Genomic DNA, 17,490 nt, shown 5'->3' with positions numbered 1-17,490 from the left:
GTCTGGCCAGGGGAATCACGGATTATCCTCGTTTTGTCCAAGACTAGATCTATTATTTAGAGGGAGGTGACATGGACGGATCGCACACGTTGAAACGGGCGACATCCTTTGTATTCTTGTAAGAGTTGGTACCCAGCATCTTCTCATCCCTTCAGAGTTCGAACCAGCACAGCCTCTCGTTGAATTTTACTACAACACGTGTTTGAACTCCGAAAAAAGAAAAAAACATAAAAAGTTTTGAGCACGTAAATCATTTCCTACCTATTTCACCAAAAGAAAAAACAGTCAAACTGGAGAATTGCGCAAAGTAGTCAAACTTTACGTTTTCCACACAAAATATTCTCCACTTCTTTGCTCTGCGGGCGTTTTGCTTTACTCTTTCTCTCTCTCTCTCTCCCACTCGACCTCACGATGCACCCGCCACTAGTGCCCTGGCTTATCGCAGCAACACTCGGTGTAACACTGACCCGAGTATGCTCAAGCTCGACCCTGAACACCATATCAGATGCTGACAAAATCGTCAGCTTGCCGGGACAGCCCAGGGTCAGCTTCGGCCAGTATGCAGGGTACATCACCGTGGATGAGAAGCAACAGAGAGCTCTCTTCTATTACTTCGCCGAAGCCGAAGCCGACCCGGCTTCAAAGCCTCTCGTGCTTTGGCTCAATGGAGGTAAAACCATCTGGACTGAGTTCGAGTAAATGATGGTGAGAAATGAAACGAGCATGTTGAAAAACACTGGAGTTTGCTTGTGTGTTGGGGTTGCACTCTGCAGGGCCCGGTTGTTCATCCGTCGGAGTTGGTGCTTTCTGGGAGCATGGACCATTCAAGCCCAGTGGAGATGTGCTCCTGAAAAATGACTATAGCTGGAATAAAGGTCAGCGTAAACTCCCTAAACAAAGGCGGGGAAAAAAAGTTAAGCGTGTAATTTTAGCAGCTTATACGCATTTGAACATGTTGTCTCTCCTCGCGAAAGCTTAGATCGATAGGAAACTGAACCAGACCTTGTGTCAGAAATATTATATTCGAGGGTGAATGTGAGATTGATCGCATTTGCTGTGTTGTAGTTCCGACTTTGGAGATTCTGTAATTGGCTAATTCTTGCATTTTTCAATTTGTTTACAGAAGCAAACATGTTGTACCTGGAATCTCCGGCAGGAGTTGGTTTCTCCTACTCTGTCAATACTTCCTATTATAACTCCGTCGATGACAAGATGACAGGTTCTTTTCCTTGCAAATTGCAATATATTTTTAACAAATTAAGGTGCAGCGATGATCTACAGATCTAATCTGAAGCTGAAATTAAGTACTAATGCCAGCTAAGCAATGCTTCCACATTTCAGCAAGAGACAATCTCGCATTCCTCCGCAACTGGCTAGAAAAATTCCCGAAATACAAGGAGAGAGATTTATTCATCACAGGAGAGAGCTATGCAGGTGAACTAGTGATTAAGATTTTGCGAACACCGATTTGCATGGTTGAATGAGTTGGAAGTTCAATGAATGCAGAATTTTCTATCTAATTTCACTCTTACCAGGTCATTATGTTCCACAACTTGCAATGCTCGTGGTGCAATCCAAGTTGTTCAATTTGAAAGGAATTGCTGTGAGTTTGACTGAAAAGTCTGCAAACTTGAATTAGCATCTCACATTCATAGATTGATACCTACTGAGATGGACAAATCTCATGCTCACTGTAGATAGGAAATCCACTTCTTGAGTTCAACACCGATTTCAACTCACGGGCAGAGTTTTTATGGTCTCATGGATTGATATCAGACGCAACCTACGAAAGTTTCAACACAAATTGCAATTACTCCCAAATTGGCAGACAAGCACTGAGCGGCCCCCTCACACCTGTCTGCTCTCATGTGGCCAGCGAAGCATCAAGAGAAATAAGCAAATTCATAGACACGTACGGTGTCACTCTTGATGTTTGTTTGTCGACAGTTTCTTCACAGTCTGCAGCTTTGAATAAGCTGGTGAGCCTCTTCATCCATTCTGATGAATTTTTTATTTTCCCCCTTCACAACCTTTTGAATTTTTGTGATTATGCTGCTTCCAGCAAGAAACAGAGAAGATAGATGTATGTGTAGAAGACGAAACCCTCAAGTACTTGAACAGGAAAGAAGTGCAGGAGGCTCTACATGCTCGGCTGGTTGGAATCTCTACATGGACAGTGTGCAGCGAGTAAGGATCGACTTCACTCCTTGGACCTTCATTTTCTAGAGGCACAAGTTTATGGCTAAATGGCATCGTGACTAATCTTGATGAGTCTTGTCAAAGTATATCCACATTTCCCAATTTCCAGACAAGATTCTCCGTAACTTTGTTACGTTAATAGGACTATATGATTGGTTCTTCCTAACATTAATCCTTCGTTCTTTGACTTGGGTTCTTCACCTTATGACATGCTCCTTGGTCTGAATTCCCTCATAATTCTTGTGTGCTACAGGGTTCTCAGATATGAATATCAAAATCTGGAGATACCCACCATTACGATTTTGGGGGAGCTAGTGAAGTCAGGAATCCACGTTTTAGTTTACAGGTAAACACAAATGACATTCTTCGGAATTGGTATATCACTTCAGGGGCTATTTAAGGAACGGCGACGACGTCTTGATTTTTCATTGAAATATGTCGACAGTGGGGATCAAGATTCTGTTATTCCATTAATTGGAACAAGGACTCTAGTGAACAACTTAGCAAAGCAATTGAGACTGAACACAACCGTGCCTTATAGAGTCTGGTTTGAGGAAAGACAGGTCGGCTCAGTAATAACCTTCATAAACATCAGTCCTCCCATTGATTTTAATAGTTAATTGACGAAACTGAGGCCCTTTCCTTCATTTTTCATAGGTTGCTGGGTGGACACAAGTGTATGGAGGTATATTATCATTTGCGACAATCAGAGGGGCATCTCATGAAGCGCCGTTTTCGCAGCCAGAGAGATCGCTGGTGTTGTTTAGCTCATTTCTGGGAGGGAGGCCATTGCCGGAAGGGCTCTTGTCCGAGTCTGCTGTGGAAAAACGTAATTACTACTAAGTCGTCCTACCAAAATGAACTGCATCTGATTTGATTAGCAGAAAACATCAACTCATCATGTTTTCGATTCGCTTTTCTTGGCTTCTTCCGGAATCAAATGTTTGGCTCCCTAATGCTGCTTTCTGTAGCATATATATTAGTAACAATGCGTGTTTTCCCAGAATATTTTAGTTTCATTCCCAATAGAAATCAAAACACAGGGACAACAACCCTTTTTGTAGTTTTTCAGTTTTCAAGAGGTAAAAATGTTTGACTTGTTAATGTTTCCAGGCACCGAACCTTTTAATGAGATCATAGATAGATGGATAGACATAGGTTATTGGAGTAAGTGGGTATTTTCGACTTGGTTATTGATTTGATGATCATAAATTTGACCAATTCCAGTTAATGGCAGATAGGAATATCACTATTTTCTTTCGGACTTGTTGCTGCTACCTACAATCCACTTAGAGATGACTGATGAGAAGGAAAGCTCATAACTAGCATAAATGGCAACTGGAACGCAGGTCGACCGCTTGTTTTTTTTTTACCCCGGAGAAACTATTATGAAACAGGGAGTTTGATATACATTGGGCAAGAAACGATGGTATGCTATGTCAATGTGTCCTGAAATTTGATGATAACACCCATAGGCTTTGTGTGGGCTAGGATCACAGTGGACTGCTGTATATGGTAAAAAAGCCATGTGAATTCTTTTCGCGGTGAATTTATTGAGCATCTTTTTCGCAATTCCAATGGCAAGACACATCTAGACAAATCACTCAAGCAAAAGCTCATATGCATAAAAAAAAGATTATATGGGACAGTCCATTAAATAAGCATCAGATCCGGGAAGGGATCGTTGCACGCATTACGTGATGAGCAGCGCTCGGATTCAATGCAGCAGAGGCAAGGAGCTCCTCGTCACGTTCAAAGACCGCCATCTCTCGCTCGCCCAGCGTAACCCACGCTTCAATCCCGTCGCGCATCTTCGTGTTCATCAAATATATGTAGTTCTTCATGCTTCTGTGACACGTTGCCCAGACCGGCTTCCCCGACCCGAAGTCGACCTCGTAGAACGGGAACCCGCACAAGCTCGTGCACCGGTACAAGTTCGCCTCCTCCTTCCATTCGCCCATCATGTTCCCCAACTCTGCAATTTCACAGAGAACACGTGAAGACTCATCAATCTATAGATACATGCGCGATACGGGTGGATGGAATTATCACACTATCGGAACTTAATCTGGTTGGAGATTAAGTTGATTAGAGTACTTACTGGCAATTGACTCGCACACCTTTGAAAAGCCCTCGTTTCCTCTGAGACCGCAGGCCTCACGGTCGCGAAAGCTGATCATCTCCTTCCGCATGTTCGAGACCAGCTCTTGCAAGGTCGTTTCGCTGCCTTTGAATGAAATGTTGATGATCCAGGCGAGATTCCCGACATCGATTTCCTGCAAGGCCGGCGACATTCTATTGCGAAGGTTCGCCATGTACTGCAACAGAGTCGGACGGGTAGACCCGGTTACGGACCTTGAAGCCTTGAAGGCACATCTAAGGATGAGAGCCAACACGACCTCGACTCTTGTGAATCGAGTTGGCTCAATGGAACGAGCTGCTTCGGCCTTGAGGCCGGATATCTTGGAATCATGAAACACAAACCTCCTTGTCGCGCAGTGGTCCGTGGGGGCGTAATCCGACAACGTGAGTGGCAACTCCCTGGTCTGCATGAGAGAATCTCCAATAAATCTCGGAGGGGTTAAGCCCTCGAGCCTCTGAGCTGATCTGGCCGACCAGCTCCGGAGGAAGCACGCTATCGAGGACCCGTCCATGAGCTTGTGCGAAGTGTAGGGAGCGACGGCGATGCCGCCGCAGCTGAAGGTCGTGATCTGGACAATGAGCATGCACCCTGATGCGGCCAGATGCAACGTTTCAGCGTGAAAGCTAGGGAGGAACTGGTTGAGCAAGGCTGCCTCGGTTTGGTTGAGAATGTCATTTAGGCGGACGTCAGCTCGGGCCTCGATCCAGTATGCACCTTCATCGTCGCATCTGACGCACGCGCTGCTCCCGACCCGACCGGCTAACGGGTAGAAATCGACGAGGGTTTCGGAGAGAGAGGCTTGCATGCGGCGGGAGAGCGGTTCCCCGCTGCCGTTTCCGGGGCCGGGTTTGGCGTAGAAGAGGAGGAGAGGGGCAAAGGAGGGAGGGAAGAGCTGGTCGAGGAGGGAGAGGTTAAGGGTCCGGAGGTGGCGAGGGGTTGGGGAAGAAGGCTTGATGGTGGTTGACGAGATGATGTGAACTCTCTGCTCCGGCATGATGTTCATCTGTAACTCTCGCTGCTCGCTCTTGAATGCTTTTGTCTGTGCTAATACTTCTCCCAATTCACTCGGTTTGCATATGCATAAATTTTAAGAGCAATACTCTTATAATATAAGTTAAGAAAGTGGGTATTTTAAATAACGCGTCATATTTTAAAAGGTGGACTTACGGGGTCTTGACACGTGGCGCTACGTCTAAGCGACAATTGGAACCTTTTGCATTACTTTCCTGGGGCACTCAATAAAAGTCGGACGTCTTCTAAGTATTTATATCTCCCCTCTTTTGCGTTGAGCCGTCTCTCCTTGTTCCTCTAATTAATTTTTATTTCTCTATATTTCTTAATGTCATTGGATACACATTCTTATAGACAGATAAAATACGTTCATGATAGTATTATCATTTCTTAATTTGAGTTCTAGATAGTTGTTGGACAATTTCATGAAATCTCATCCTTCCGATTTTCTAACAAAACTCATGAAAGTATTTCGCGAAATTTCATCTTTTTCCGACTTTATAACAACTCGAAATTACATTTTCAGAACAGATCCAATCTTTACAAATATTGTTTTTTCACGGATTTCATGTTTTTCCAATATTCTTATCCACACGTGATGCGCATGAGCTTAGGTTTGATCCAATATCTTGGTCTCTGCGGAACGGAAAAAGAATTTCATGTTCTTCCTTCCGAGAATGGAGAATTAGGAAAATCCTATTGATTGCAACTTTCTCCAAACCTTCGAAAAAAGCATTAAAAAAAAAGGGCTCGATTAGTATGACCCCTCTGTCACCCCAGAATGAAAGGAGCGTTCTCGTAGTTTTTGATCTGTGACTTTGTTAAGTGCTTCATTTTATTTTTCCATTGAGGCCGAATCTAAACTTGTGATAGCTGTCGGGGATGTGTGGATTCTCGAGAAGAGGGAAGACGTGTGGTCCCCTTGTAGGTATGTCAACGGTTTGGTTTGGTTCGGTTCGGATTTTCACGATACCCGAATCGTAACCCGAATCAAATATGACCCTGACCGAATAAACACGGTTCAAGTTTCGGGTTTCCTTTTTATTTTTGGCTTCTTTTTGTCTTCCCTATGCACTCTTGCCGAAAATGGCGGCTCCGAGTCCTCGTCTCCGATGACCTCACCTTCGGCTTTTGTGGCGCCCTCGCATCATCACTCCGGCTGAGAGGTCCTCTCTGTCTCTCTCCCTCTCCCCCTCTCCCTCTCGCATCACCACCACCATCCACCACCATCATCATTGCTCTGTTATATCTGTTTAGATTGCTCGCGGATGGGTGAAGAAGACCTGTTTGCTAGAGTTTTAAGCTGCACTGCCGATTGGTTCGATGGAGAAAATGCTTCGCTTGTTGGTTCGTTCATTCGGTGTAGTTGATCTCTCTTTCTGGAGCTGTTGGTGCGAAGGAAGAAGAAGAAGAAAAAAGAGAAAATCCAAAACCTGGCCCGAACCAAGTTGAACCGTCGAACTACCCAACCTCCTTTACTTATTACTCGAACCGAATGAGATCCGACTCGAAAATACCCCGAAGATTTCGGTTCGGTTTCGGTATTTTTTACTCCCCTCTCCAGAGTCGCCCGCATCCCACGAGTGAAATGACTTCTGGAATAGCCAATTGGGTTTCTTAGCCAAGCCAAATTGATTAGTAACTTATCTATATCAATTCACATTGTGTTGTAGGGACATGTTAACTACCTGATTGTGCTTTTTATAGTTTTAATCTAATCTCTTATTTTTATGTTCTATTATTATGAAGTTCCTACATACGTTGGATGTTACGAAAGGAGCTATTTATTTAGTATCTTTGTCATTATTTCATTGAGAATGCTTATGTGACTGCCACTAGTTTACTCTGAAAATAATAGTCTGTTTTGGACAATAAATAAATAAATAACAAATAATTAAACAAACACCATCAAATTTATGTTTCTAGACTGTTAAACGGGTGGGTCGGGTCGGGTCATAAATGGTCCACCCAAATTGACCAATTAACCCGTTTATGACCCATTTATTCATGTGTAAATATCTCGACCCATACCCGACCCGACCCGACCCATATTGCTAAAACACTTTTATATTTAACCTAATTTAGGAATACTTGTTTCTTATGATTTTTTTTTAAAATTATACTACTAAAACATTTTATGCAATACAAAGCTAGTGAAAAAAACTTATAATTTTTTTTAAAATTGAGGTTCTCGTTTGTTTTACGAAAAATGCGACATTTCTAAAAATATTTTCCATAAAGTCATTATCCAAGAAAATAAAAAAAATTAATATTTTTTTATTTTTTAAATCGAATTTTTAATTATTTTTAATTTTTCTTTTCCTTTATTTTTGGCCGATCGCCGCCACCGTGGCCTGGCGACCGACCACAAGGCGAGGCCAAGGCCTTGCCTGGCCTGGGCGAGGCTCCACCTCGCCGATCCGGCGAGACTCAAGCTTGCCGGCCTGGGCGAGCTCGACCTCGCCGGATCCGGGCGAGGTGGAGCCTCGCCGAGGCCGGCGAGCTCGAGCTCGCCCCCTCGGCGAGGTCGAGTTCGCCCGAGGCCGGCGAGCTCGAGTCTCGTCGGCCTCGAGCGAGGCTCCACCTCGCCAGTATCCGTGAGCTCGAGTCTCGCCAGACGGCGACGCCGGAGCCTCGCCACAGTCGGCGAGGGCCGGAGCCTCGCGTGCTGGGCGGCGAGCCTCGAGGTCGCGACCTGGGCGAGCTCGAGGCTCGCGCATCGGAGAGGCTCGAGCTCGCCCGAGGCCGCGAGCTAGAGCTTCGCGCGGCCTCCAAAGAAGGTCGTCCCGCTCTGGTGGCGGTCGCCAGTGGCCGACCACCTCCGGAATAAAATAAAAAGAAAAAGAAAGAAGAGAAAAGAAAAAGAAAAAGAGAAAAAATAATTAAATTTCGATTTTTTTAAAACATTTTTGTAAAAAGGAGAGAGTGTGTGGATGGATCTAAGTACTTAACCCATTTACTAGACTAAGAGGTGGGTTGGACAGGCCCAAACTCAACCCATTTAGACCCATTTATCTTTAAGCTTTAAAATTTAAAACCCATTTAAGGCCGACTCTTTAAAATTAAATGACCCATATATGACCCATTTATTTTTAAATTGGTCATATATGGGTTTAAGACCCATTTTGACACCTCTAGTTTCTGCCATCGGAGAAACGACGTCACCCCACTTCCCAAGTTCCCATGGCAAAAGCATTCCCTTCTTCTTGGCACGGCCGAGTCCGGCTGCCCGTACCTCATTATTACCAAGAAACATTACCTATATAGTACTATGTAGCAAAAAATGAACACATGCATCGCGGATTATCGTCATTTTTTGAGGCAAAGGGGTTGTGGACAAATCGCATACATAGCATGATTTTTCCAACCTTGAAAAGCGGGGATAATTATCCAAAAAGTCATAAATCTATTGTACGGCGGCAAATTCAAACTTAAAATTTTCATTTATGTCATTTTAATCCTAAATCTTTTGATAACTTATCAAATTAGTCCTAAATTTTTTAATTGTTACAATTTAGTGCTAAATCTTTTGATGATTTGCTAATTTAGTCATAAACCTTTTGACAACTTGCTAATTTAGTCTTTACGACCAACTTTGGTTGGAAATCGCTGACGTGGACGTTGGCCATCTTACATAGTGTAGCCGGCATTGACGTGGATACTTTTGCATTTTGTTAAAAAAAATTCCCCCCCCCTTTTTTTTTTTTTTTCCTTTTTTCCCTTTTCTTTCCCTTTGGCCTTGTAGTCGGTACTCTACCGTGGCTGACGACCGGCCACAGGAGAGGGCTGGCGAGGGCCACCCTTACCCTGTGAGGGTTGAGCCCTCGCCTATGGCTGGTCGCCAGCCGTGGCTGAGTATCGGCGACATGCCAAAGTGAAAGAAAAGGAAAAAAAATGAAAAATTTGTTCACGTTAGTGCCGGTTGCGTCACGTAAGATAGTCGGCGTCTACATCAGCGATCAAAAGGTTTATGACTAAATTGACAGATCATCAAAATGTTTGGGACTAAATTGACATAATTGCAAAGTTTATGATTGAATTGGCAGCTGTATAATAGATTTAAAACTTTTTGGACAATTTTCTCTTGAAAAGTGCGACATCCTTTGTATCCTTCTAACTTCTAAGAAGTTGCCAACCAGCATCTTCTCATCCCTGCGAAGTGCAAACCAAGAAATTTTCTCGTTGAATATCACTACAGCACGTGTCTGAACTCCGGAAAAGGAAAAACATAAATGGCCTCCAGCACATAAATCATTTCCCATCTATTTCACACAAAAAAAGAGAAAGAAACCATTGCCTATCTAAACACGAGGTAGCTGCCCCTCGTATAAGACGCTGCGATAATACATCATGTCATGTCGTATGGTCGTTGCATAAAAACTTCGCTCTTCTACACAAAAAACCAAACACTTGTCCTCGTAACTTCGTATGCACTGACTTGGTTAATAAGGAAACAAAAAAAAAAAAACAACAAATGTGTCTTCCAGAAAACAAAGATGCAGAACAAAAGCGTAATCAAAAAATAAATGGGAAACTGGAGAATTGCGCAAAGTAGTCAAACTCTACGTTTCCCACTCAAATATTCTCCACTTCTTTGCTCTGCCGGCACTTTCTTTTTGCTCTCTCTCTCCCTCTGTCTCTCTCGCTCGCGATGCATCTGCAACTAGTGCCACGGTGTTGATAGTTTACTTGTTAGGGAAAATTATCCAAAAAGTCCTAAACCTATTGCACTTTTGCCAATTCAATCCTAAACCTTTTAAGTTTGCCAATTCAGTCATAAACATTTTTACTTCTTGCCAATTGAGTCCATCCGGCCAATTTTTGCCGGCCGGCACTGATAGGGCCGCCAACCATTTGACCAACGCTGAAGTGGCAAATTTTAATATTTTTTTTCTTTTTTTCTGACTTTTTCCCTCTGGCCAGTCGCCGACGAAAGAAGGCCAAAAAAAAAAAGAAAAATCAAAAAATCAAAAAATCAAAAAGTTGAAAAAAATCAAAAAATATTAAAAATCGAAAAAATATCAGCATTGGCCGGATGGCCGACGTCTAAGTCAGCTTTGGACGGCCGAAATTGGCCGGATGGACTCAATTGGCAAGAAGTTAAAAGATTTAGGACTGAATTGATAAAAATGCAGTAAGTTTAGGGCTTTTTGGACAATTTTTCCTATTTGTTACGAACAAAGCAATCCCTTGTCTCACATCTAAAAGATGTGAGTATATGGATCGATATATAAGTTCTAGCCTTCCAATTGTAGACCATGGGGTAAGTAGACAAAACTACAATATCCACATGCGGGTGTGCAAATTTGGCGCACTTAGCACTTATATTTAATAGTTATTGAGTGCACTGTACAAACATAATTTTTCTCTATTATAAATTCAACCTTTTATTTCAAAAATTTTCACTTTTCACTTTTCTTTTCTTTCTTAAGATACAATATTTATACTCCAATTGATTCTTTTCTAGAGTTCCTAGAGAAATACCAAAATTGCTTTTGGTATCATCATTTTGAGACTTTGTTGTATCCGAAGGATATTTGCCGATAACAATTAGCAACCTTATAGAACAAACATTTCTTTAAAGTTTTTTTTTTTTTTTGGTACAGGTAAGTGTATATATAACTTTCTCAAACACCAAATACAAGCTAAAGCTCAAACCAAGTCCCCGACCCTATTAGGACACAACCCGTCCATATAGGGTCAAGAGAGGCCCAAAGCAAGACTATACAAAGCATGCAGGGACACCCCAGGCCCCGAATGAACAAGAGGGGGAAGAAGGTCACCCAACAAGGCTAACCAAAAGACCTACAAACAACAAAGCAGGTACAAGCCAAAGGAACACGGAAAGCTCAACCACAAAAACACAAAGGAGACAAGGGAAAGCTATACAAAGGAAAGCCAACCCAGCCCATTTAAGAAAAAATGGATGGTGAGAGCCCCCAACTCCTTTGTAATCTCCTATTCAATGGTGTGTCCGCAACTCTTCCAAGGGTTGAGGCTTTATCCTTCACCACTTTGATCATATGATTGCGTATACCAGGGATGAAAGTACTCTTGTTTCGAAAATAGAGTTGTTTCTTTCACCATATTATATGACAAAGGGCTCCAAATGAGAACCTGGAGAGACGATGAGCAAATGATGATCCTCCACAAACCTTCATTGCCCATGTTATATGCTCATGCCATGGCCGGTTACGCCATGGAAGATAGCATTTAGTTGCCCAAAAAAAACGCCAAGCTTCTTGTAATGGAGCACTGAAAGAAGAGGTGGTTGATTAAGTCCGAGTAGTACCACAAAACGCACATAGAGCGGAATCAATCCCGCTATTATGAATAAGCGCAGCCTATGTAGGCAATCTACCAAGGGAAACTATCCATAGAAGAAAGGAGTGGCGTGGAGCAAAATGATAATCCCATATGAAGGAATGCCACTGAGCGGGGAGTCCCTTTCTTCTTATATGGTTCCAAGCTATCGCCACCGAGAAGGTAGAGGATGGTTGAGGAGCCCGGATCACTCATCTTCAATGTCATCCTCAAAAATAGGTGGAGGTTCCGTCCAATTCAATATAGTATCCAAAGTATGTGACCGCGCCATACTCGAGTCATAAAAGGCCCGACCGTACGTGTCCCGGGAATACGAGACCGATAAATGTCCGCATCACCGAACGTAAGGTATAGGGGCCTTTGTCGTGCCACCAATCAAACCACCATGAGACCGACCGACCATGACCAATTTTCCATCGAAAAATAGTCCGAGCAGAGCCTCGTAGGTCAAGGATTTTCTTCCACGTCCAGGAGCAAAAAGTGGGCTTAGAAACAATCCAGAAGTTAGAGCTTTTAATGAAGTTCGAGTGTATCCAATTGCACCACATGGACTCCTTATCGTGAGAAAGAATCCATATGTGTTTGAGCATCATAGCTCTATTATATTCAGTAAGTCTGCGGATCCCAAGACCTCCTTCTTCTTTAGGAAGGCATACCGTATCCCATGCGACTTTAGCGCCACCCGAACCTAATTCAGGGCCCTTCCAAAGAAATTGTCTCAAAATGGCCTCAATACCATATAGCACCGATTTAGGAAGAGAGAAGATGGTGGCCCAATACACCTGGATAGAATGCAAGACTGATCGAATAAGTTGTAGACGGCCCGCAAAAGACAAGAACCGATGGGTCCAAGATCGGACACGCGACGTTATGGAATCAATCAAGCATTTACAATCCTCTTTACGAAGCCTCGAGGATATGACAGCACGCCTAGGTATCGAAAGGAAGAGATCCTTGTTGAAAACCAAGGCAAAGTAGGAGGCCACTAGTAACTCCGGGTTCCCTCCCGAGAGGTAAATATTGCTTTTCCTGGCATTTGGTCTTAGACTGCATCAATTCCGAAAACAAATCAATTGCTTCCTTGATTAGTTGTATAGATCTCAAGTGCGCCTGTGCGAATATAAGGACGTCATCCGCGAAGAAAAGATGGGAGGTTCGCACTTTCTTGCAACGCCAGAACCATTTGAAGTCCGGATTATGAGTTTTATCTCTGAGCATACCGGAGAAGATTTCCATAGCTAAGACAAATAAGTACGGCGAAAGTGGATCTCCCTGTCGTATACCCCGGGTACTAGCAAAAAATCCATGAAGCTCCCCATTTATAGCAACCGAGAATTTGGCGGTGGAAATGCAGGCCGAAACTAGCTTAGTAAAGTTTTCCTGAAACTTGTAAGCGCGAGCACCTTTGAATGAAGCTCCACTCAATCGTGTCATATGCTTTTTGGAAGTCCACCTTGATGGCGCACTTAGGAAGGTAAGCCTCATGGTGGAAGTCCGCAAACAGCTCCTGGGCGATCATAATGTTGTCACTTATTCTACGACCTCGACGAATGCCGTTTGGGGCGGTCCAATTATCGAAGGTAAGACCCGCGCGATACGCTTTGCAAGAATTTTGGATATGCATTTATAAAGGGTGTTACAACACGCAATTGGTCGGAAATCATTCATACTCGACGCATTGGGGGTTTTCGGTACCAATGTTAATATGGTATTGTTAATCTCTTTGAGCATACGGCCACTTTAATTTCTTTAAAGTTAATGTATTCACTCCTCAAAGTCTGATCTTGTTCTTTCCAATTACTTTTTCTAACTCATGGCTCATCGCAGCAACACTCAGACAAAGGAGGGGGAAAAAATTAATCCTATATCTTTAGCAGCTTAAAGAAATGTTCATATGTGGTCTCTCTTCGCTAAAGCTTAAATCGATAGGAAACTGAATCGGACCTTGTATCGGACATATTATTTTCAAGGGTGGATGTGAGATTGATCCCATTCGCTGTGATGCGGTTCCGACTTCATAGATTCCGTAATTGGCTAATTCTTGCACTTTTCGATTTATTTGTAGAAGCGAACATGTTGTACCTAGAATCTCCTGAGCTGCACCAAGTCCACATTGCGCGCGCACGGTGCATACCGAGTGCAAATTTCATATTTAGTGTCATCTTCTAATCACTACTATCCTTTTCTCAATGTCAATCCTCAACATTGTTCGTCTCGTCTGATAGCCAATGTCAGCCTATTTTGTTATTGTGCAGTCTGTAGAGCCTTGTTATTTGAGGAAGCACCCATCTAGTCCATTTACTAACAATGCCGACCATATCAACCGCGTTTCTCCACTGTGTTCATAACAATGCCGGCCGCACCGGCCTCATTTCTCCGCCATTCCACAGACGAACACCACCACTAGACCTTTTGCGACAATAGCCTCCTGCGCAATGGCAGCCTCTTGACGCATAGCCAACACAGCAGCCATGTCAACGTCAATCAGTCATCAAACCGCTTTGCCTATCTCGACAAGCATCTTTCGTATCTTAATTACCCAAACTCAAGTTGACCATGCACCTTGAATTTGGGGGATATTAGAGATAATTAGAATATTTATGTTTTTGTTTCATATTTTTTTACTTCCTTTGATTGTGCATAAATGATTGATAGGTTACCTTGTATTCTCCTTCAAGATATTGCGAAATACACAGAAATCCAGCATTTCTCTTTTCCGCGCTATTTCTTATCTCAAGTTAAAGAACTTGAATTTTTTTTTTCATTCACAAAGTGAGGATACTTTTTATCTTGCAGGTACAAGTTCAAGCAAGTCTTTGTTTCGCATTTGGCGTAATCTGTCAAAAGGGCCCGACACCTCCGGATCAATCAATAGGAATTGCTGACGTTTTGCTTACATGCAACTGGCGTCTGCAGCCCTCGGAGCATCAAAGCTTAATAAGAATCTTCCTCCCAGTTTCATGAGAAAGATCAGCTGCGAGGACCAAAAGAAATTGCAGCTAAAGGACAGTACACTCGTCCACACGACGATCGCACAGAACGCATATATCGAGTCGAGACTGCACCTCATGAAGTGGATATCGTAATCAAGGAGGGGCCTGATCGATCCAAAAGGCTTCATGAATTATATACGGTCGGGGGAGTGGTCCGAAAGGAATTGCTCGAAGTGGTGTAGCCATAATGGTTGGCATTGCATGCCTACTCGATCCTAGTGCTCAAAGTGGTCACCATCCTTTTCATCTCAGGCTAGAAGAAGATGTCAGGACGAGTTCCAGCCCTAGTCTCCAATGAATGTGGTCTTTTTTGAGTTATGCGACTATGATACTTGTGTATAAATGAATCTTGAATTGGTGCAAGGCACGCAAAATGCGACTAGACCAAGTTAATCTGGGGACGCGAGAATTGCTCGCAACCGAGATCGAGGCTACGCTTTGTGAGTTGAAGTTTAAATAGTGCCTCGAAGTCCTAAAACTCGTGCAATTAGTGCAAGAATTTCGCTAGTTTCGTCCGATTTGAATTGCGAGAAATGCTGACGTAATGTTTCTTCCGTATTTTATATGATACGAAAAATGCTGACTTAACATATGTCCGAAAATAAATACTCCACAAAATTATGATGGCGAATCGTCATTCATCGAAAGTATCTACACCAAATGCATCCATCCGGTGTTGCATGAAAATTCTTGAGTACATACGCAGGCGTGCCGTCGCATGAGCTTGTGATTGTGGGGTGTCGGTGAAAGGACTCACACACGAACTATTGATGCACTAACATCCTCTGCACTAATATTTAAGAATCATAGTACCTACGCACTTAATGCTAGAATCCTCTCCTTGGTAAGTGGGGCGTCATGGCATTTACTTTGGCCAAATTCTTAATGATTGGGTCGCTCCTATTAGACTTGTTAAACAGGTAAATCGGATCGAATTTGGATTGAATTGAAAATTATCATATTCAAATTGACATATTTAACCCGTTTTAATCCATTTCCATGTAATATATACACGATCTAATCATCTAATTCATACCGATCCATATTGCTAAAATAATTTCATATTTAATCAAATTTGGAAAAATTAGTACTTTGTTGGGTAGTCTTAGACCTCTTTCAATCTCAAAAGCTAGTTTAAAGAGTGAATTTTTTTTTTATATTTATAAATTAATCACTAGCTCATTCCTCAATTGACGTTGGATAATTTTGACTAATTATCCGCCACTAGAAGCCTACCGAGACAAAGTAGCCGCATCACATGTGGAGGCCATTGCCATAGATCTACGAGAGGCATACAGGGTGGGGGAAGGGGCCCACCTAGTGTCTTAAAGTTTTAAAGTTTTAAAGTTGTACAGTGAGTGGGACATGATATCTTCGGGTGAATTAAAAAAAAACACCCAAACTTTAGATCAAATCCCAAATCTATTTCGAACTTTTTTTATCTCAGAAAAAATCATAAACTTTAGATCAAGTTTCAAATCTGTTCCGAATTTTTTTTTATCTAAAAAAAAAATCTCAAACTTTAACTTCAATCCCAAATTTGCCCCGAATTTTGTTTTATGTAAAAAAATCAGCAAATTTATTTATTTTCAAAAATATACCCTTGTGATATAGTCCTAACTCGACGTGACACTTCGACATCGATAATAAATCCACATCAGCAAAGTAATGGGGTGATAGGTACATGTCGACGTCTCATTTCCACTTCGATAACAAATCCGACCCAATAAAAATTGTTGACTGATTTAAAATATGAAAGTTAGGGACGATAACAAATCCACCCCCAAAAAACTTTTTTTAATATAAAAAAACCCAATTTTTAGGTTCAGTTCAAATTTGCCCCGAACTTTTCTTTATCTAAAAAAAAGCCCCATTACTTTATTAATGTGGATTTGTTTTCGACATGAAAGTGCCACGTCAAGTTGAGACCAGATCATGGGTGTATATTTTTTAAAATAAATTGAATTTTGGTGATTTTTTTACACAAAACAAAATTTGGTGCAGATTTGAGATTGGACTTAAAGTTTGGGGTTTTTTCTGAGATAAAAAAAAGTTGATATATTTGGGACTGGACCTAAAGTTTGGTGCTTTTTTTTACACAAAAAAAAGTTCGGGGCAAATTTGAGATTTGACCTAAATTTGGGGGTTTCTTAGGGAATTAGGCCTAATATCTTCCGAATGCCTCAAAGAGGAAAAGAAGAATAATAGTTATAAAAAAAATAAAAAGAGCATGGTCCGTCATTTGTTATGTTTTATATGTAGCAATTGGCGATTCGAAAGACAAATCTCACAAACAAGTATTTGAAAAAATAATATACATACATATATATATATATATATATGTATGTATGTATGTATGTGTGTGTGTTTATTCCCTGATTCTAGCTTGATTTCAAAATGATCAAATTTTCGCAAAATAGTTTCAAATATGAATGGGGTGTGCGTATGAAAAAGACGTGCAAACTCTTCAGAGCAAAGCTGGAAAGGAAATGATTTGGGAAGTAAACATTACTGGAATTAAAGTAACGTGAATGTTATAAACACATCGACGCTTGAATCGAAAAACTAAACTAAACAATACACCAATATTCACATGTACATTCCCAATCACAAATTTGACCATCAAATTAAAACAAAAAATTGAAGTCGGGGGGGAAATAGTTCAGAGAAAAATTTGACGGAGTTTTGGCATAACTTGAATGGGTCGTCGTTTGTGTTCTTTCCGTTTATGCTCACGGGATCTTTCTCAAAGGGAATTGGAATTCGCGTGCGATCCCTTCTCTAATTGCTCCTCCGTAATTTCCTCCGTTTCCACGACCT

General features: G+C 42.0%; 2 protein-coding genes across 3 annotated transcripts; one reads left to right on the top strand and one right to left on the bottom strand.

Moving 5' to 3' along the window:
- Positions 1-276: 276 nt before the first annotated feature.
- LOC115666768 (serine carboxypeptidase-like 45) lies at positions 277-3,746 on the top strand. Of its 2 annotated transcripts, XM_056321515.1 has the most exons (11): positions 277-670; positions 774-875; positions 1,124-1,219; positions 1,342-1,434; positions 1,536-1,603; positions 1,698-1,979; positions 2,063-2,187; positions 2,453-2,545; positions 2,645-2,762; positions 2,857-3,042; positions 3,441-3,746. In XM_056321515.1, exons 1-10 carry the CDS (start codon positions 412-414, stop codon positions 3,040-3,042), a joined length of 1,422 nt encoding a protein of 473 aa, XP_056177490.1. In that variant the 5' UTR covers positions 277-411; the 3' UTR covers positions 3,441-3,746. The 2 variants fall into 2 exon arrangements, with proteins under 2 accessions (XP_056177490.1, XP_056177489.1); XM_056321514.1 differs by lacking the exon at positions 3,441-3,746 and having other exon boundaries at positions 2,857-3,262.
- On the bottom strand, positions 3,709-5,396 carry LOC115674676 (acyltransferase Pun1-like). The gene is made up of 2 exons (XM_030597149.2): positions 4,301-5,396; positions 3,709-4,174 (listed from the first exon to the last, which is right to left on the bottom strand). The coding sequence occupies exons 1-2, from the start codon at positions 5,343-5,345 to the stop codon at positions 3,864-3,866; spliced, it is 1,356 nt and encodes a 451-aa protein (XP_030453009.2). The 5' UTR covers positions 5,346-5,396; the 3' UTR covers positions 3,709-3,863.
- Between the last annotated feature and the right edge of the window lie 12,094 nt (positions 5,397-17,490).

Source organism: Syzygium oleosum, unplaced genomic scaffold, assembly GCF_021117445.2.
Source record: "Syzygium oleosum isolate NSW1041296 unplaced genomic scaffold, Sole_v2.1 Sole_v2.23, whole genome shotgun sequence".
Classification (NCBI taxonomy): Eukaryota; Viridiplantae; Streptophyta; class Magnoliopsida; order Myrtales; family Myrtaceae; genus Syzygium; species Syzygium oleosum.
The sequence above is the reverse complement of the archived record's forward strand: the minus strand, read 5'-3'. Positions and strand labels throughout refer to the sequence as shown.

What these genes read in the sequence shown, in the direction of transcription:
- LOC115674676 (XM_030597149.2), bottom strand. Translation starts at nt 5,345, where the DNA reads ATGAACATCATGCCGGAGCAGAGAGTTCACATCATCTCGTCAACCACC. An exon ending in GGTGTGCGAGTCAATTGCCA is followed by an intron (nt 4,175 to 4,300) that starts GTAAGTACTCTA and finishes GTGAAATTGCAG; the next exon opens with AGTTGGGGAACATGATGGGC.
- LOC115666768 (XM_056321515.1), top strand. Translation starts at nt 412, where the DNA reads ATGCACCCGCCACTAGTGCCCTGGCTTATCGCAGCAACACTCGGTGTA. An exon ending in CACAGGAGAGAGCTATGCAG is followed by an intron (nt 1,435 to 1,535) that starts GTGAACTAGTGA and finishes CACTCTTACCAG; the next exon opens with GTCATTATGTTCCACAACTT. An exon ending in ACATGGACAGTGTGCAGCGA is followed by an intron (nt 2,188 to 2,452) that starts GTAAGGATCGAC and finishes TGTGTGCTACAG; the next exon opens with GGTTCTCAGATATGAATATC.